The sequence below is a fragment of the Hippocampus guttulatus genome, chromosome 4 (genome assembly GCF_054856545.1).
Source record: "Hippocampus guttulatus isolate MCC_2025c chromosome 4, RoL_Hgut_1.0, whole genome shotgun sequence".
Classification (NCBI taxonomy): Eukaryota; Metazoa; Chordata; class Actinopteri; order Syngnathiformes; family Syngnathidae; genus Hippocampus; species Hippocampus guttulatus.
The window spans coordinates 9,485,044-9,505,922 of NC_141264.1; the positions used below are offsets into that span (position 1 = coordinate 9,485,044).

The 20,879-nt window shown below is 41.4% G+C and overlaps 2 protein-coding genes across 4 annotated transcripts; one reads left to right on the top strand and one right to left on the bottom strand.

Annotated features, from left to right (window-relative positions):
- The first annotated feature begins 1,396 nt into the window (after positions 1–1,396).
- Positions 1,397–6,110, top strand: irf7 (interferon regulatory factor 7). Of its 2 annotated transcripts, XM_086109657.1 has the most exons (10): positions 1,397–1,597; positions 1,784–1,937; positions 2,900–3,068; positions 3,158–3,237; positions 3,325–3,370; positions 3,469–3,546; positions 4,172–4,359; positions 5,391–5,592; positions 5,681–5,796; positions 5,885–6,110. In XM_086109657.1, exons 1-10 carry the CDS (start codon positions 1,590–1,592, stop codon positions 6,038–6,040), a joined length of 1,197 nt encoding a protein of 398 aa, XP_085965783.1. In that variant the 5' UTR covers positions 1,397–1,589; the 3' UTR covers positions 6,041–6,110. The 2 variants fall into 2 exon arrangements, with proteins under 2 accessions (XP_085965783.1, XP_085965782.1); XM_086109656.1 differs by lacking the exon at positions 1,397–1,597 and having other exon boundaries at positions 1,770–1,937.
- Positions 6,111–7,559: 1,449 nt separating this feature from the next.
- Positions 7,560–20,404, bottom strand: phrf1 (PHD and ring finger domains 1). 2 transcript variants are annotated; one of them, XM_086109390.1, is made up of 19 exons: positions 19,064–20,404; positions 18,478–18,538; positions 18,271–18,397; positions 18,067–18,170; positions 16,753–16,944; positions 16,229–16,312; positions 15,810–15,943; positions 15,209–15,297; positions 14,416–14,591; positions 14,030–14,162; positions 13,840–13,955; positions 13,546–13,739; positions 13,338–13,460; positions 13,004–13,158; positions 10,809–12,552; positions 9,597–10,720; positions 9,439–9,509; positions 8,209–8,418; positions 7,560–8,115 (listed from the first exon to the last, which is right to left on the bottom strand). In XM_086109390.1, exons 3-19 carry the CDS (start codon positions 18,347–18,349, stop codon positions 7,987–7,989), a joined length of 4,857 nt encoding a protein of 1,618 aa, XP_085965516.1. In that variant the 5' UTR covers positions 18,350–18,397; positions 18,478–18,538; positions 19,064–20,404; the 3' UTR covers positions 7,560–7,986. The 2 variants fall into 2 exon arrangements, with proteins under 2 accessions (XP_085965516.1, XP_085965514.1); XM_086109388.1 differs by having other exon boundaries at positions 10,809–12,555.
- Between the last annotated feature and the right edge of the window lie 475 nt (positions 20,405–20,879).

Sequence of the window (20,879 nt, forward strand, 5' to 3'; positions counted from 1 at the left end):
TTTTTCACAGAGGATATAGTGACAAATCTCACCACCTTCAGGACAGGTTATTACAAATGGTTTCAAGCAGCATTGACATGGTTGGTTGAGTAGATTGACTCTTCCTCCACAGATGAAATGAAGATCAGTATCACCAGTCCATTCTTTAAGCAACTCTCAAGCGTCATGTTTAAAATATATTAGTCTATTTTAGTAAGGCCGTTTTATTTTCCCTCAACAGTTTATGTAGCTGCATGTGTGTCATCATGAGCTGATGACAGAGCGGATTTTTCAGTTTATGCTGCAGTTGCGAGAGCAGCTATCCGATACGTACCACAGACAGAGGTCTGACTCCAATTTGAGCTGCGCGGTCTCAACAGGAGATAGGTCGACTCCGCATAGCTGGAATGGGGAAGTGTGCACATTGGCTATGTATCACTTCTGTATTACTGGCATCTCAACTGTGTACGATTCTAAAGAACAAGAGGATAAATCTTTAGCAAATACTGTGGCTAAAATCGTCTTGACTGTTGGGGAGGTGTGGGTAGCAATACGGAAAAGCCACCAATAAAAAGTGCAAACCAACTCGATTTTTGCAAATATTGCGGTCCACTCAGAGGTGTGGAAACACCATGGTGCGATAAATAAGGAGAATCACCCTGGGTAGTAGTTGTTTTGAGGATTAAGTACATCATAAAGCTGGTCACCCCCATTTACCAGTTATTAATACTCACTCATAGAGTACAATCGCACACCTGCAGGTTCCTGATGCCAAAAGTCCCCTGCTGTGGATTAGGACACCTCATTTTGAGATGACATATTTAACTCTAAATCCATGAGTGGTTTCCTCTTCAATATGTTGGTAGCAAAACCTTCACTAAAAGTCAGAACAGGTGGACGAGAGCTCATGTCACAGAGTGGGTCTCGATTACACTTTAGAGATGCCGTCACAGAAACCGATTTATGATGTATTATTAGCTTTCATTTGTACCACATTACCGTAGACCAGCGAATCATTTTGTTTTTGTTTAGCCATCCATCCTATTGTGTTATTAAACCTGTCAGGTTTTAACAGAAAGCAAAGTAAGGCAGATTCAACAGGTTTTAGAGCTCATTGTGTCAAAATTAAGGAAAATGGGTAATGTCACAGTCAACTTTGAACTAGGTCCTGTGTCACTATAATTATACCTCAGGGGACAAATATAATATTTGGAATACAGTATGTTGGGTCTCAACACTTCAACTGGTTGAGACCGCTGATAAAATACGGATGGAAGGATGATTCAAGACAAGAGATGACATCATACTTCCTGGACAACTTTCATATTCTCCCGATAACGAAAGTACACATGAACATCTGAAGAAACTCCCCCCTCCCGCCCTCGATTCGCAGACTCCTGCTTGATTATAGTGCCGTGTGAAATAGGCATTTCCTGCTTGGCCTTGAATGAACCGCACCTTCTGGAGCAGGGAATACCACAGGAAGTGGTGCCATCCCACGGAGGAGGAGACACGCGATGATGTGTGTGAGGGTGTGTATAAAATCTCGCTAAGTGCTGAAAAGAATCAGAAAAAAAAACTCTGCTAAAGGAAGGAACAACTGCCAAGAAATGCACCGGTAAGATTTCCTGCCTTTACCCCTTTTGCTTGCTGGTGCGTGATTGTGTGGTAGGTTAGTCCTCTCTCAAGCTTACAGTGTCTGTAGGTATATTCACCGCGAAAGTCTCCCACAATACTGATAGAATATTTCTTCCTGAATGCAGCAAAACAAGAGCGATGAGTAATCCAACATGTTTCCTCTCAGCTCTCACAAGCCACCGTTTGCCAGCTGGCTCATTGAGCAAGTGCAGGCGGGCCAGTACGAAGGTCTGCGCTTCGTGGCTCCAAACAAGATCCGAATTCCCTGGAAGCACAACTCCAAAAGGGACTGCAATGATGTTGACACTAAAATATTTCAGGTAGGTATGACTCCCTCCATCAAGTTGGAAAACCATGTTACCTGGCACACTGATTAACTATTTTCTAAGGTCCAATATTGAATGAGGTTTTAACTGAGCAAAAATAATGTTTTTTTAAAAATTAAATGTACAGTTAAGTCTAAAGTTGAAGTTTAACGCCATTTTAAACCCAAATTGTTGAATCTTTGAGCTGGAAATGGCTTTAGACTGTGACAAAATTGTGTTCAACATTGGGCAGTTTTGCTTGTCTTGTTAAATCTTGTCAAAATAAAGCAGTTCGTTTATTTGCACCAATCTAAAAATATATGAATTTCTTGCATAATCTAGAACATTCGAACCAACTACACAAAAAAACTGGACTTGACAAGTGTGTTTCAAAACATATACAGTACCCCAGTGGTTCTCAACTGTGTCACCTGGGCCCGCATCTTCCTATTGCTGCAATGTCGCAATGCACTTTTATAGACATTAAGAACAATAGCACTTCTTTTCCTCAACATATCCGTCCATCCATCCATGGACAGTGTGTTAACTTTTTAAACGCCGTTTCATATGAGTTTGACTGTCATAACGGCAAAAGAATATTGCTATCTATGCATCTGCTAGCCAACGGCTGAGCTGCATTGTGTTTGTTTACAGAGCAGCTTGTGACTAGAGCGGAAGTGAGTAACATTTCCTGACGCTTATCCAATAGTGTAGGTTCTTTGTCTGAACTTGGTGCGCCTCTGTGCTGTTCTGAGAAACTCAGACGACAAATATATCTTTTTTTTTTCCTTTGCTCTCTGCCACCCAATTTTGGGTCCGGACCCACCAGTTGAGAATTACTGAGTGATACGGTTTATTCACATTAATATGCAGAGTTGAGGAACTAAAAATGTATGGCACCGTAAAAGTGAATGAGGGTTCACTTCAAAGTGATAGATTGTACTCCACTGAACAAGATGCGACTGTGTGGTTCACAGGCATGGGCGGTTGTGAGTGGTAAAATCATCACTTTCCCAAATGATAAGGCCAGATGGAAAACAAATTTTCGCTGTAACCTGAACAACCACCCGCCGCGCTTCAGACTGATCGAAGATAACTCCAAGACTGCAGACCCTCATAAAGTCTATGAGATCATCAACACTCAGAGTAAGGCGGTTTTGACTTAATCCAGATCTCCTGTCAAAGCAAGCAAGTCATGTTACTGTCATTTGTTGTTGTTTTTCAATCATTTGCAGGCAGAGAAGAAAGTATGCAAAATATACAAACCCTATGGGAGGAGGATTTGAATGTAGACCTCTACAGAGCTCCCTCAGAGGTGCATTTCCACTCCTGATGTCTGTGGTAATGGGTGTTCCGGAGTTCTCTTAACAACTTCAATGCTGTTTTTTTTCTCTCCAAACAGCAACAATTTGCTAACAATGCTTTTGAGCTTGGCAGCCATCCGTCAGGTACATCCCATTTGCTTCAGGAAAGTTAACTTTTCTCCCTCTTACAAATGTTCCTCATTAAAATGTCATTCCTTCTCTCTCTGATGGGCAACGAACAGAATATTTTCAACATCCAGCTGTGCAGAGAAACTGTTCTGCTGCTGCAATAGCTGAGAATGCCACTCATCTTCAACAAGGTGAGCAGTTTCTTCCTTGTGTGCGGGTAAACACTGTTGACTCAAAATGGATGCTGAAACAAGACATTTTGTCACGTTTGAGTTGAATAATTAGCTCTGTGCGGGAAATACTACATTGATGGCCAGCACTGTACTAAAATGGACTCTCTCACCTCAACTTCTTACAATGACATTTTCCTTCATCTAAATGTGTGTAATGACCCTTGATGTTCATCCATCCACCTTCGGCTTATATGGGGTCAGGTCATAGGGGCAGAATCTTAAGCGGGCAAGACCAGACTTCCCTCACCCAGGGCCACTTCGTTATGCTCCTCCGGGAGGATCCTTAAGGCCTCCTCAGGCCAGCTGAGAGACAGTTTCTCCGGGACATCCTCTGGGCCTCCCCCGCAGGGAGATATGCCCAAAGACCTCACCAGGGAGGCGTCCATGAAGCATTCTATCCAGATGCCCAAGCCACTTTGTCTGGCTACTTTCCATGCGCAAGAGGCACTACTCTTAGCCCTTTCTGATCACCGAGCTTCTCACCCTCACTCGAAGAGGAGAGGCTGGACCTCACATTAGTTACTTGCATCTTGTCACGTGATCTGGCTCTACATGATTCAAACTTGATCTTTTCTTTTCCCAGTAAATCCATATCCGTCTCAGTCTTGGAGTACTGACTTGGAGGTCTCCATTCACTACAGAAATAGACAAATGTTAAAGACTATAGTGAACACAGCCCGCCTCCAACTGCACTACCTCCAAGAGGCCTATGAGAACAACTCTTATCCTCTCTGCTTCCCCACCACTGAAGGCCTGCTGGACCACAAACAGGTGCCTCGCCACACTCAACAGACAATGGCCGACAGCAACAGAACTGATTTTATAAGTATTACCGCAGAGAAATACCGAATGAGTGCCTAACAGTGTATTTGCAGCTGATGCGGAATCAATCTATACTCAATGCCCCATTCAAATTTGAAATAAAACAAGTGGGACTGAATTGTAGACTCATATCTGATTGAATGAGTTCACCTTGGATGGGGGAAACAAATGTAGGATACTTTGGATGATGAAAATTGCACAAAACTAGATTTTTTTTTCCTTGCGAACATTTTTATCATTAATTCTGATCAATACAAAAGCTGTTTTGGAACTAAAGTATCCTACATTTGTTTCCCCCATCCAAGGTGATACAAAACAGCTTTTGTATTGATCAGAATTAATGATAAAAATGTTCGCAAGGAAAAAAAAATCTAGTTTTGTGCAATTTTCATCATCCATTTTATGTTGAACGCTTCCATTTCCAGGGGCTCAAAAGTATTTGAACAACTGTCTCATATGAGGATAAATGATCAGGTCCAGTCTTTTTTTTGTCCAACTTCAAAACAAGTGGGGAAAAAAGACTTGGGTTGCTACTTAGCATTGAGTTGGTAAAAAGCTGCAGTTTAAGTGGTCTATCAGTAGTCCAATCAGTAGTTTAAAAAAACAGTAGAGAGGAAAGCATAAAAAAAAGTCCTTTGGTGTAAACTACTTAACAGTTATGGGTGCATTCATTGATTATTTGGAATTATGTTTCAATCATGCCATGTGCAAATACATTGGATCACTGGATATTTGATGTACAGTACTACTGTATACATAAAAATGGCTGTAGTTTCTGTGTGGTATTGTAAAAGCCTTATTTTTGTGAAACTTCTTAAATTAAAGCAGTCAGTGTACACTTCAATCATGTGTTTTAATGTTTCAAATCTGTTGTGTTGGGAGAAATAGGCAAAGTCAACAGTGCCTGTGTCCTAATACTTGAAGGCCAAGCACAAAGGTGGCCCATAGTTGTTTCCTAACCCCAACTGTCCTTCCACCAGATTGAGTACACCAATCGCATCCTGAACAGCATCCAGAGAGGTCTCCTCCTCGAAGTCCACGAGTCTGGCATTTACGGCATCAGGCAGGACACTTGCCATGTGTTTGCCAGCACCGATAAGCCCGGCATGGCTCGAGCGCACCCGAGAAAATTACCCAAAAACACTATTGTGGAGCTTTTTAACGTTCAGAAGTTTGTTCATGGTGGGCATAATTACCTAAAACCAAGTAACCTTACAGAATAGTACACAGAGAAATGTTACCTTTTTTTTTAAATTTACATTTGTTTCAGACCTAAAACAGTTCAAAGAAAACAGGGGAAGCTCTCCTAATTATACCATCACAATGTGTTTTGGAGAGATGTTTCCAGATGGAAAACCGCTGGAGAAGAAGCTTATTGTTGTCCAGGTGAGGCTCGACTTACATACATCATGTGCAGTCAATCCTCTTCCATGCAGACAAGCGCTCCAAAAAGTCCTTCCCTGTGCTAACGCAGGTGGTCCCGCTGATCTTCCAATCCTTTCATGAGAAGGCCCAGAGTGAGGGAGCGTCTTCTCTGAACAGCGCAAACATCAGCCTCCAGTTGTCCCACAACAGCTTCTATGATTTCATTGCTTCTCATTTGAGCCCACCGACAACTGAGTTCAGCTAACAGTCCTGTGGAGATCGCCGGCCCTGACTCCAATCTGCTCCATTTGTCAATAAATCATTTGTAAACCCAACTGGTTCTTTTTGAAAAACACGGTACGCTTTTCCTCTGAAATAATTTTGCTTTTAAAATGCAGTACGTAGTATTCAGTATTTAAGTGTAGATTGTGCCTTTTAAATCATCATTTAAATCGGACCCACTATAAAGCTAATTATAAGAGACTAGTTTTTAATCTAAATAAATCCGGAAATAAGAGTGCTTTACTTGTGGATCAGATGGAAAAGTACAGTGGCTTGCCAAAGTATGTTGACCTTTTTCCACCTTCCAGGTTTCAAACAAAAATATAAAAATCTTTTATGTCTAACTTTGAAAGGTGGCAACAGGTAAAAAAGTCAGGGGGCCAAAAACTACCACTGGAGCGACTGCCTATATGGTGCTGAGCCTGTATGAAAAGGGGTGTTCACACGGCAACTTTGACTCCGGTGTTGCACCGGGGCTGCCCCCGTAGAGCGTTCACTCGTACAAAGATATACCTGTGCAGTCCCTGAAAACAGCTTAAACTGGAGCAAATTTAAGCCTGCTCAGGAGGTGGTTTAAAAATTTACTCCGGATAAATGCTAGTTTGCGGGGCAGCACCGATATAAAATGGGACGTGTGAACGCTACAGGAGTAGACTCGCTACGCGTGAGAAGAGTTGATTACATACGGGTATTGATTGTGTTGCTTTCGTGCTCTGTTGTACTTCCGTCATCTGTCCTTTCTCTCTTCTCTCATCCTTTTACGGTGTCTGATAAACCACAGCGTTGATTTGTCCGGAGAAGTATAAACCATGGTTTTTCGATATGTCACAAACAAGGCGGGGAAAAGGAAGAACACTACGCATGCACGTTTTATTTCCGTATTACTACTATATTGCACGGCCGCAAAAACTGCCGTGTGAACGCAAGTGGGGCTGCACCGGGGTTAACACGCTTCTCTACAGTAAGCAGCTTTTTATATGTGAACGCTCCACAAAATTTACACCGATGTAAGATATCCCAACAAAATACATCGGTGCGGCACCGATGCAAATGTGTGCCGTGTGAACACCCCTAAAGACATGTTCAAAAATATTCCCCCAGATACATTTCATTTCCTGTTTAGTTAGAACAGTTGGATAGTGAAAATGAGAGAAAAAAATTATTCACAGAAAACAGAAAAAAGGAAGTGTATCACACACACACACACACCATTAGCTCCCTTCAGTACGCTCCTAAAATTAGCTTTTAAAAAGACAAAAAGAATAATCCAGCTCTACTTTGTTCCTTTAAATAAAGTTTATATGGCTTAAAAACAGAATTATTCAGCAATTGATAGTTCACTATTGTAGGTGGCTTACACTTGGACTCAATGTTGTTCTCTCCTTTCTCTCAGTCTTGGAGGAAGTTCCTGGCTATGTCCACTGGTGAGTGTTGTTTTGGATGCTGTTACAGTACTTACAAATTATTGAAAAATAGAGTCTCATACATATTTCTTCAAGTCATAAAATCTCAATCCATTTATTAAATTGAGACATTAGCAGCAGGCAGCGTTTACGGAAAGAAACTGTTAAGTGGTCACAATGAAATCAAAATTATTTACATGTTCATATCAAACTTCCTAATAAGACTATTGACATTTTCTCTGAAGATTTAATAACAGTGACTTTTCCTAATGATAAACATGTCAAATAACTGCGTACAAACTGCCTGTGAACCAAAAGAGCAGCTTTGGCCACCGATGAATATCCCATTAACAAAACATAACGGCTGCCAAGAAAAGGGGTACTTAGAGAAAAGTCTCTTCAAGGTACCAACTTCGGCTGTGCATAAAAAGACAACCTTTTGACCCGCGTAGAAGCAAAAGATCAAAATCCTTGCTCGTCCACCGAGGTGAAGATTTGTGTTGAATGGAACATCAACCAGTGGCCGTCAAGACGTCTTGGTGGGTTTCGTCTCTGATTTCTGATGTTTGCGAGCATGTTTGTATTTGTCCACATAAGCCTTTACCAGATTGCCCACCTTCACCGGGTTAATTTCCCCACTCTTGCTGTGGCACACCTAGTGGAACACATGATGACTTCCATTTAAAGTCTTCGGTCTAAGCTGAAAACAATCCATCATGTCATTTCATCCAACTATCCTCAAACTCACCTTCTGCACAGCTTTGCGTAGAATCGCCTTATATTCCTCCTTGTTGATGTCTCTCTTTTGGTAGAAAGGTTTGATGGCTAGTTTCACCTCTTCAATGGCTCGCTCCTGCATGTGAAGTTTCTTCAAATACGCCTGACAGCCGCTGCCGGTTGGCAGAGTGCCCTCGTCTCTCTTGGATGAATCACTGACTGAACCAGGTCCACTTGTGTCCTGTTCCGGTATTTCATGCAAAAGGACCCGACTTAAAGCCAATCACAAGAGTGCAAGAACCTTTTTGGTGTTGGTCTGTCTAAACTGGCATGCTGGCTTTCTTGAGTAGTCAAGATTGAGAAGAGGAAATATTTGAAGCAGAACGACACTGATCATATCAAGTGGTAGAATAGTTCCATGAGCCAGATGTTTTATTTTGCCAAACTGTTTATTTTTTATTTTTTTGGTTTTCTTTAACTCTTCAGGGTTATTGACTGGAAATCTTACATAAAAATGTTCTTGTTATTGCATGAATAGTAATATGTACTCAAATTCATGATGTGGGTTTCAGTTTTATTTAATCTGAAATGACACAATTTTTAGGTTTCAACAACAGAACCACAAAAGGCTGCTCCATCAGTGCTTGCTGGGATAAACACTGCCACCCACTGGTGATTCAATTATCCTACATCATTATTATTATCATTGATAAATGGGTGCAGAACTTCAGTTACTAAAATATATAGCAAACAAGAAGTGACTCAAGTGTCGATGTAAATTCCCCTTGAGACATTCTATATTTTTATTTTCAGGGGCTCAGAAATATTTGGAATAATAGACGTCCATTTAAATACATTGGTAACTTATGAATTTAAAATTTAATTCAGCACTTTAAGTCACTAGTAGAGTATACGATGAGGTCTATAAATATTTGGACATTGATACAATTTTCATCGTTCCAACTCCGTACAACACCACAAAGAATTTGGGAACTACAACTCAATTCTTAAGTGCTTCCACCTTTTTAAGGAACCAAAGGTAATTGGACAATTGGCTGTTCAGCTATTACATGGCCAGGTATGTGTCATTGCCTCACTATTTCATTTAAAAGGTACAGATAAATACCTTACCTACCTTCATTTATGTATACATTTATTACACATTTTAAATCAATTGTGGTGGTGTACAGAGGCCAATTTCAACAGATGTCGTGTCCAAATACTCGTGGAACTAAATGGACCTAACTGGAGCAGGTCTTACCTGGCTGCTGCTCATGGATGGGGGTCTGTGAGTAGCCTCCTGCTTCAGCTTTCTTTTATACAAAGCCCGCTCTGAAAGAAAGCGGCGGAGATGAAATCAAACAGATGCGCGTACAACTGATGGACTGCCAAATGTGGAAATGAGAAATCAACACTTACTGCTCGCACATTTGTCTGGTTGCGCTCCATCAGGCACTTGTATATTCCACGTCACCCTCTTCCCTTGAATCTTATTTCTAGATGCAGTTGGCAGCTGTTGTGCCTCAGTTTTCCCTTCCTGTTTGATGTCTTCCTGTTTGACTTTGGCACCAATGCCCTCAGTGCGCTCTTGCTTCACACAGTCAAGGCTGTGACGCAACATATCCACAGAGATGCCCTCATCAGATTCTGGGGCCTGCTTCATTGGGACTTTCAACTCGATTGCGCTTGCCTGGTTCGCGAGGCCCTTGCCATTGGGCTGAAAGTGCTTCGGTGACTCCTGCTGACTGACTGAGGTGTGAGGCGAGGTGACCGGCAATTCTGCGGACACTGGCTCCGGATTGATTCGAGTGATTTCACAAGTTTCTTCCGCCTTCATTGTTTTACACACTTCTATCTTGACGGGCTCTTTTTTTATCTCTTGGATTGTTGAAGGTCGATCTTCTTTCTCTGAGTGTGGAGGGATGGGAGAACGTTGAAACATATCTATAAATTCTTGCTTATCTTTCTTTACCTCTTTAACAATGTTTATTTCTTTCTTAATTCCTTTAGATATGGCCATAATGTCTGCATTGTCATCTTCCTTCTTAACTTTTGCAACAAAGGTACATTTGGACACATCTTTTTTTACTTCCGGAATTGTTTCCTCTTTTCCAGAACTTAGTGGGACACGGCTTTCCTTAGGGTCCTTGTCATATTTTGAGGATGAAAAACAGGACACTGAACTTTTTGTTAGATTTTGAGTTGAACTATCCACTTTCCTTCTCTGTCCTGAGCTTGATCTGGACCGGGGTCTCCTTTTGTCTTTTGGTCGAGCCTTCACATCCTCATGACACGAGTGCGTGTGTTCTTTCCTTCTTTCTTTCGATCTGGACCTGTATGGTGACTTTGATGGGGATTTTGAGCAGGAGCGTCCACGTCTATGGTCCTTGGTTCTACCTCCGGACCGTGATCTGGAGCGTAGACGACGTGTCTTCTCATTTGACGCCCTTCTTTTCTCATGGCCACTGTTGCTGCTTTCCTGACTGCTTTCTTTATATTTCTTTCTGCTTGAATGCTCTGCGGTGCTTGAGCTGGAGCCAGACCTTCAGATTAAAAATCAGAGAGGAATAATTAACAACACAAGAATATTTAGTGCTTGGTAAAGAGAAAAAAATGCTTATGCCACTTTACCTTGATCTCCGTCGTCGTTTTTTAACAGTGGTCTTGGGAGAACTAGACTGAGAACTTTCTGACATTGAATGTGTCCTTCTCTCTCGTGACCTTGACCGTCTTTCTCTGTCTTTGCCCATTTTCTTCAGCTGGTCTCCTTGCTTGGAGACAAGATGGTCCTTAGTCTTGTCTCTGTCAGATGCTACGACGCTTGAAGTCAACTGTTGTTGCTGATATAGAAGTGTTGTGGTGGAAGTTTTCTTTTCAGGTGCCCTGGGATCAGATTTCATTTTTTCCTTTAGTTTTACCTTCATAAAACATGATCCAGAACTTGAAGAATCAACCTTGTTCTGGGGGACATTTTTGGAAGTAATGACTCTCTGCCCACTTGCCTCCTCGATCTTTAAATGGTCTAGGCTGTGAGGCGAAAACGTGACTGGTGTTTCTGAACCGCAGCGCCTTTTCACACTGTGTCCAAACATGTTGTCTTTTCCTGAATCAGCCAGTCCTGTTTGCCTCTTAACCTCGATGCCACTAAATGCTGCTTGGTTCTCAGTTTTAACCAGTACTGATTCTTTTTCAACTTTGACAACTCTTGAAGCGCAGCTGCCCACCCGGGAAGATGTCTGTAAATGAGCACTCCTCGGATCTTCCTGTGCGACTTCACTCTCAGGTGTTTCAGTTTTCACTTGAAACAGCTTCTGCTTACTTTGTGCTACATCGCGACTGAACGCTGGACTGGGAACCGAATTAAATCCGTGAAAGATGCTAGCCAAGCTCTCACCTTCACTGTCAGAACTGCTTGCGTCTGACACGGTTGGATTAAAGGGGTCATAGACATTCTCGTCTTTTTTGTTACTGGCGGCTGTGTGTGATGCCATCAGCTTCTGTTTATCTCTGTGCTCTTGTTTCTTCTTTGCCTCTTCCTTCTTCTCTCTTTCAGCCTGTTTGCTGCTTCCACTAGCAGATGATGATGGGAGAATGACTCGTCGTGAATGCCACGAGTTCCTGCTGATGTTAATGCGGAAGCTGACGGATGATGAAGATGAGGAAGACACTGACGGATTGTACAGTGACGCAGAAGGAGAGGCAGTGGAGGAGGAAAGAGAGAATGAGTTGGCGAAGGCTGAAGAGGACCTAGCTCCTTGATTTTGAGGCTGGCGCTCAGGGTTGCTTTGTTGGGCAACATCTTGCTGCCTGTTTTGGTCCCCAGCAAAGCTGACCAATGCCGTCTCAGGCATGCCAGAGGTATTCATACTGGAGGAAGAATTACTATTGCTTTTGTTAGTGCTACTATTTGTGGCATCTCGTTTGATTTTTGGTATTCGTGGCAGAACGTCCACATCTACCCACACGGGCTTTGTAGGTGCTTTGATAGGTTGACGTTGTAATGGAAGTGTTGTTTTGCTATTAGAGCTTGGGTCCGAAACGCTACAGGATGAGGGGACGCCACACGCGGAAGCGCCACTGGTTTCCTGGACACCAAACGATGATGATGGTCGGTTTTTAAGAGGCGGCTGGAAACACTTATGACCTCTCGATGACAAATTGGGATTGTAAGGAGGCTGGATATGGCTGACATCTGAAGGTACTGGAGAGAAATACTTGGAAAGCGGTCTGTTAAAGTTGTTGTGGGAGGGTCCTGGTAAATGTCTGGATGAATAAGTTTCTCCTAGGCTGGCTGAAACCACTGGCTGGGCAAAACCAAGGGATTCCTCTGAGCTACTGTGCTCTCTGAATCCCGGCTTCAATGTAGACGAACTTGCTGCTGAAATTCAAGCACAACACTAAGGCATAACATACTGATTGTGGCAGGTACTCATATTAATGCTCGTTTCAGTGAAGAAAAGTGGTGGATAGTGATGGCTAAAGCTCCTTTTTTAGAGTGTGTGAATGCAGCCAGAGTTGGTGCTTCTGTCAATTTACTATTGCGATTGAAGCCACGTCAACAGGGTTTGTGTGTTGTACAACCTATATTGCATTGTTGTAGCATGTTAAACTAATTATTGGAATTTCCTCCTCCTCAGAAAATGGAAGGGATCTTGTGTTTGTGCACAATGTTCATATGTTTTGAGAAGATGCCAACATCACGAATTCTGATCATCGGTCATCAGCTAAAAGCAACGTGTCTGCTTGGAAAACATTTTTCATTGGATGAATTTAATAAAAGTTAAAAGGTGTGATTTTGGCACAATGATTAGAATCTCGAAACTTACCTGCTTGAGAGGCTTGAAGATAACCATCACGACGAATGATGACATCAGAGCTGTCCATCAAGAGCAGGCTTTGCCCTGAAAGAATGCTCCCCAGCAGGTCGGGCACTGGTGCTGCCTCCACATCACCTCCAGTTTGGGGAATATCCATACCATGCCTGGTATCACACAGAGACATTGGGTTGTCTCTTCATTTTAAAAAGAATAATGTGAAAAACTTTCCCTGACTGTCTTTTTTTTTTTTACTTAAGATTCTATATTTTTGCAATTGAAAGTATCAAATATGTACATAAATCACTGAAAAGTCAAATTCCAACACATTAGGAGGGAATATTACCTTGACATGCCCATACTGACAGGTCGAGCAACAGGCTGATGAGAGCGAAAAGCAGAATGTGAGATCCCTCGTCTCTTTGCCTCCAACAACGATGAAACGGTTTCTTCTTGCTCATCCTCTTCACTGCCAAAAAACAGTAGCAAAGGTAACCAATTGCTCAACCCTTATCTGGGTACCTGATCACAGTGCAATAAACCAGCGATCATACCGATCTACAAAAGGATCCAGGTCAAAAGGATCCCCATATATTGAAAGGGATGCAGCACCTATGTCAGCACGCATATTGCTTAGGGTGTGCTCTGAGGGTCGACACACAGTAGGAAGTGAAAAGTTGTTCTTGTCCTTTGACAGTCCGAGACTATTGGCAATGCGGCTGCGAGGAGTCGCTACCTTTTTCCCCACCTATGATAAAGCATAAATACAGATAAGAAATCGGAATTTTACGCTGCACTGAGTATTATATATATTTTGTGAAAGGGTCACAATTGCTGTTGTGACTCACCAGTGTCTTTTTGGATGTAGTTCTCCTGCCTTTACGTTTCCTCCTAGCTTTTGTTGAATGACCTTTTTTACCCTTAACAGAGAGCGCCTTCTTTTTTGTGGCCTTTCGGCGTGTTCCTGTTCAATAAAATGTGCTACTTTTCTTTCTGGTACAATTGTTCCCACTGTTGTATTTTGGTAAACCTGCTTACCAGTCTTGCGCCTGCGTCTGGTTGGAGCACAAGGTGTGAGGTCCCTTACATATATAGCTGTGTTCAGCCCAGCAACTACTGCATTGATGGTCTCATCCAGCCAATTAGATTGGATTTGGTCTGTTGGAGCCAGCTAGAAAGAAATAGCAGAATATGAATCAGTGTCCAATTTTATTTCATCAGTCCGTTCTGTTACAAAGGCCAAACACGTGCACATCCTGTTGTTAATACAACCTTCAGGCGAGAACAATTCCTTTACGGTAAATACTGAAGCAACTAACAACACAATGATCCACATCCACCTTTGCACATGCTGGTCTGAGGTAAGCAACTACCAAAAAAAAAAAAAAAAGACAAGAAAGAAGCATCACGCCATCATGCCAAACCTGCGATGTGCGTGCCTGTGTGATACGATGTCGATTCACATTGGCCCGAACCCGCTCACTGTGCTGAGTACGGGCGATGGCTCGTATTGGACCTGCAGCTCGGGACTGGGAACGGCTGGTGGTTGGCTGAGCAGTAGATGGGAACGTTTGGGTTTGATTCTGTTCTTCTGCTGAACCTTCAAAAAAATAATGCTTTTGAGTAAAAGCGTGTAAGTGTTGACACATAATATATTATAGAAAATGAACTTCTATACGAATAGTTGGGTTCCTGTGAATCAAGTGTGAAATGAAACAACCATGACTTTAGTCATCTGCACATCTCTGAAAATGCGCCTGTGAAAAAGCCGTTCTTAATTTTGCTTAATTGTCACGTCACAGGGTACAGTATTTCCGTTTTGTAAACATGCTCTGTGTCCAGTGAAGATTTATGAAAGCTATTCAATGTATCAGGTGTGTAACACTGCCTCTATGAGTGAAAAAGGGAATCTCCTTTGCACACTCTCGTCACAGCCCCCTAGCTCTGACCCGTCGTCGACAGCTGCAGTATATGAGCAGGAGCCAACACGAACTTTTCCTGAGACAGAACCACCTGTACAACACATCTTGTTTTAGGAAGCTTAAATAATGGTGCAAAGTGCTCTATAATGAATAATTTTCATGAACACATGCCACAGACACGTTAAGACAACATAATTAGACACCAACTGAATAAAAGTATAACATAGGAACATATAGTGAGTAAAAACATAAGAAAGCAGATTGTACCACCAAAAACAAATTATGTCTAACTTACCTGAGTTGTTATTAGCAACGCATTCAGGACAGAACCATTCCTCAACAGGAACGGTGTCCAGAGGTGGTGTGAGACATTCCATGTGGTAGCTGTCAACAAAGGGAAGTTGTCCAATAACTCAAGTGCTTTGCTATTGTGTAAGAATATTTGTCTTGGAAGAAGTAAAGCACATCAGCCAGCCCCAAAATAGCCATTTGTATTAACATGCAGCATTTGTGCAGATCGTGTTAATGCCTGGGAATTAAGGGTTATTGGGATAATATTTAATTGTTAAAATTCTTTGATGGAAATAATCTGTGTATCATTAGTTCTTTTCTACATGACATAAAATGTCATGATTTTTTTTAGAATTATTCATTATTTACACAATGGAAAATGGAAAGAATACATGATATTTCACAAATGTATAAAACATTTTTAGAATAGAATTTACAAAAAACTAAAAAGTAACGATGCATCATTTTCCACATGAATTAACCAAAGAAATACCATTTCCAAGTGAATTCGCTAGAATTGACGCCAGTAAACTGACAACTGGCAGCAAACTCTGAATTTATTTACACCACACAGTACAAGAGACTTGAATGGATGCATGTCTCACCCGGCGTCACACCCATCGCAGAGCAGAAGACGATCCTCTCGATCACTGCCGTGACACACCTCACAGTTGGTCTGTTCCAAGTCCAAATCCACTGTCTCCACCTCATCTTCCTTCACTGTTTTTTGTACTGTAATCTGTATGAAATCATAGGTGCACAAAACTTAATACATCTAGACATACAGTGAGCAGAATCATGTCTGGTGTGCACTTTCGTTTTAAAAACAAAAACAAAAACACTGATCCTGAAAGGTTTACAATATTTAGTCTATGTAAACAAGGCACACCAAATTGCAAACATGTTGTATTATTTGGAGTAATGAGGCAATTTCATGTATTATGACTTGTGATATGTGACTTTCCTCTTGTCATTTGGGATGTGATTTGTTGCATACGATGAAACACTCAGTAAACACACTTACCATTTTCTGCACTTTGCCGCCATAAGATGTCCTAAGGTATATGCTGTTGAATGTAATACGGTCCACAGGGCATGAGTTGGCATTCTAAAGAGAGGGATAAAATCACCAAAAATTAAATGACACACTGGGAGGCCCGTCGGCACTTGACCCGGTTAGTGACGACTACAATGACTGATTAAAGCCCGCTTCTGATAGTGCTTATTTTTTGCTTTTTTTTTTAAAGTTTGTCATCATTCGTCTATCATCAGTAAATCCTGTGTCCGTCACTGACAGACCTTTCATAAGTCTGACAGAATGCCCACCTCAGGTAGGTCCCGCAAGCTATTATAATCTTCCTTTATTACAACTAGTGTAACCAATAAGCAATTTTGTCCTGGCAAACTACACTTATTTTGTCCTCCGACAACCACAGGTACCCTTTTAGTATGATGCAACCTGACGATGTAAACATTTGGTACAACTGTTATACAAGGCCCACATTTTCCCCACTTTTGACGGTGTTAAGGTTGAGAAACACGTCTTACCTTAGACCAAGCAAGGATGCAGTCGAGGCAAAAGTAGTGCTCACAGTTCTCTGGTGTTGCCACAGGTTGGTTGCTGAAGGTGTTCAGGCAGATGGGACATGTATCTGCATCCTCGTCTGAGCTCATGGTTGAAATTGCTGTGGAGGGCTCGCCTAAAACTCCATCCCCAGCTTTAGCGTCTTCTTCTTCATCCTCACCTTGTATGGATAATACACTGTATAGGTTATTGATCATTCATGAAAATATAAAATAGTCAAGAAAATACATCAAGTAACTGCTGTGTTATATCTGTATTTACTTATCGCTACTTACATTTTCACTATGAAATGTGCTGATTTCAAGTTTACAACTCAATTACATTTTTTGATAACACCCTTGAATGTAAACGCATCTATTTAATATCCTCATCAACTGAGAGGAACAAAAATGGAAGACAGTGTGACTAGTCTTCGTCCACCACAATGGTCACATCAGTTTCATAGTTTGCACAAGTATTAAATCTGTCAATAAGAGACGTTTGTGGTGCACAACACGATCCAATAATCCATTGTTTATTGCGAGGGTTACATTTCAAAAAGAACCCGTGATAAGTGAAACCCGTGAAATAGTCATTTTTATTTTTTACAATTATTACATATACAGTCCTGTCTTGAATGAAACTGAAGATTAAACATTTTTTTTCAGGCCGAAAAACCAAATATATAAATGTTTTCTTATCAACCACTGACACTTTTTAGAAATAGTGTACAGAACATTTCATCAACATTGTGGTTTTGTCATGGACAACATTTGGCATGACACGATGTGGAACTGGGAGTCGCGGCTTGGAGTTCAAGCGGATTGTGTGGGACAGGAGATGTGAGCCAATCTCTTTCCGTTAATGGACGCTAAAGCTTTGTGTTTGCTTTCAAAAATTAGCTTGTAGCAGACGTGCGCACATTTTCAGCATGACGTCTCTGATCCACTGTTGAAAGGACACTTTGATCCTCTCCTCTTTCATCTATAACTGCTTCAAACAACAAAGTGTATGCAGGAAAAGTGATTAAGATTGCACGACTGTCTGTGTCTTATGTGTTGTGTTGTTATTTTAACTGCAAGATGGCGCCGCGAGAGTGGCTGCCTTTCCAGCAGCTCCTATATTTTGTTCTTTTACTTCTTCCTTTCGTAACTTTGCTGCTGTGAATTGGGAATTTCTCCATTGCGCGACTAATACAGTAAAGGATTTCTTATCTTATGTGGAGTTACCAAAGTGACTGTTCAAACATGTATAACGACATTAACATAACTAATACCATCCTCCTTTTCATTGTCCACCTCACCGTCCAAATCATCATCTTCATCATTATTATCATCGCTGTCATCTTCATCGCTGCTCTCTGATTCTCCCTCTTCAGACGCATCAATGTCATCATCAGAGTCTAAAACAATATAATGTAAATGGAAATAAAAATTATTATTTTTGTGTACAAGTTATTCATACTTATCATGCTTTCGTGATAAACACAGATCACATAGTACCGGAAATGTTCCATGGTGCAGTTCTTTTTTTGTGGACACCACGCTTTATCAGCTCATCTGGGCTGTCATCATCATCCATATCCGATTATAAACAGAATCTTCACTCCAAATCCTGTCTGCAAAACAGCTGGAAATATGACATTGAGAACCATTATTGAAATTTAAAAGTGGTGGTTAACTGGATTAACCGAGAGCCAGGTTACTCACTGTGAGAAAGACAGGGCAAGTTGATTTGCTCAAACACAAACGTTTATTCCCATTATGTTGCCTGTGTCAAAATAACATAAAATTGAGCATGAAGGATGCAAATACAGGTCGTTACAAATATAAATCAGTGTTATGAAAAACAATACTTTACGATATCATGAGGTCCAAACTAAACGAGAAACATCGTTTACTAAAGAAGATTATTTAAATGCTGGAAGATGCTTGCTTGACCAGAAGACGAAGGCTACATGTAAACAAAGAGGCAAACTCCACATAAAACGATACCTACATTGTGTATTGCATAAAATATGAACAGACCGTCAAGAGATATTTATTACAGATGTGTACCCTAACACGTTTATGACACCAAACAAAGAATACTTGTTTAAAACACAAACAAAAAGCAACATTTGCATTAGCATGAAGCCGTGTTTTAGCTACCCTTTGAGTAGCCTAAGCTAAATTTAGCATTGATCTCCGACCACACTCAAAGGAAAATTGTTCTTCAATCACCCTTGCACGCAAGCGTGCACAACACGCACAGAGTCATAATTGAGTATGTAAAGGCAAAAAAAAGCCAACCTACCATATTAGATGGCAAAGTGAAATCTACGCCGACAGTAAATTACGTTTCATTTCTAAGGGAAATGTGCTGAATGACACCCACCGGCTGTTTCGACGGAAATTGCCGAGTACACGTTCTTGTTCGTTTGCTGTTTAATGGCGGCAGGTAAATATCGTTTAAGTGCATTACCGCTATCTACTGGTGTGGAGTGGTATTCAGGTGTGACTTTTGCAAACAGATTATTTTACGGGATTCGTTTTATTTATATTATCGTTCCATTAAAAACAAACAAACAAACAAAAACAATCATTTGTCCGGGAGAACATACGGGTGCGTTCCTTGCACAAGGCATTTCATCCCTGTCCTCCTTCCAAATTTAGAAACTACAAACATTTGTTTTCTCCTCCCTCATCAGTCAATCTCCTTGGCTGTTTCCGAATGTCCTCACTTCTTCACTATGTAGTCTCACCCTATATGTAGCACTATATATAGTATTGGGGCGGCACGGTGTTCGACTGATTCGCATGCCGGCCTCACAGTGCAGAGTTGCAGCGTTTGATTCCGGCTTCGGCCTTTCTGTGTGGCGTTTGCATGTTCTCCCCGTTCCTGCATGGGTTTTCTCTGGGTACTCCGGTTTCCTCCCACATGCCCGTAGACAGATGGGATTGGCTCTTAGCGCACCCGCGACCCTCGTGAGGATAAACAGCTCAGATAATGGTTGGATGAATGCATGGATTTCTTTGCTTCTTTGTCTGTTAACCTCTGGCCGTTGTAATTGTATACTGTGTTCTGAAGAACCTTCACACAATCGTGCAGGCCAATCACATCTGGGAACCACACCGGTAAATAGACAAAGTCTACGAAACCATTGCGTCGGGGGAAACCGTGTGTATGACGCCACTATGTAATCTGGCGCTCCCTATTGTTCAGCCTAACAAGCTACTGTAATATGTTACATAATGCAGTTAAATCCTCATTTGGTACACTATGTCATGGGGTTATGTGGATCCTGGATGGGAATAATCCAGCCAGGGGGTCATAGCCAAATAATAAACAGGTTCAAATAAAGGTCTCCAACAGGATGTGTGACTGGCAACTCACTGTTCTTGGTGTATAGTTGGAGAAACCTCAGTGTTTCCTTTTTACAAATCCGATCCGTTGTTTTATTATATTTCTTTTTCATTATTACAATTTGCAACCCGCGGTAAAATGTAATTAAATAACATGTCCGATATTGATTCTGCATAAAAAACATGCAATGCTCTTATTACACGAATAATCAGTGTTTTTAATGGGCTAAGAATGTTCCCGAATGTCACGTTGTAAATAATGAAGCGCTCTTCTTCCTGGTCGTCATCGTGAGATCAGATTGTCAAGCAGTATCCTTGCTACGTGCACAACCTCCCTCTGCTCATGGCAACGCTGTACACAAGCGAGTCGAGTTCAACCACTTTGCGCTGTACGCATAGGGGTGTCGTTTGTTCAAAGTGGTTCTAATTCCGTGTATTGCGTTAATAACTACAGTTACAAATACTCTATGAGTTTTTAAAATATAAATACACAAATTATGGTTGAAATTTGGAGTAAATAATAACATTTCAGAAAATTTATTACAAGTGGAATGGTTTTTCCTTCATGTAAGACGTGCGAAACTGAACGCACCGCACCCCAACTAGAGCGTCAACGTTAAAGAACTGCTAGTTGTGGAAAGACGACCTTTTTGAGGATTTCATTCGTCAATAACGTTTTATAGGCGGGGTGTACTTTGCTTAACAACAGGGTCATTGGCTGAACGCTGTGCCTGTTACCTTGTTAACCAGGTCAGGTTGTCGATGCA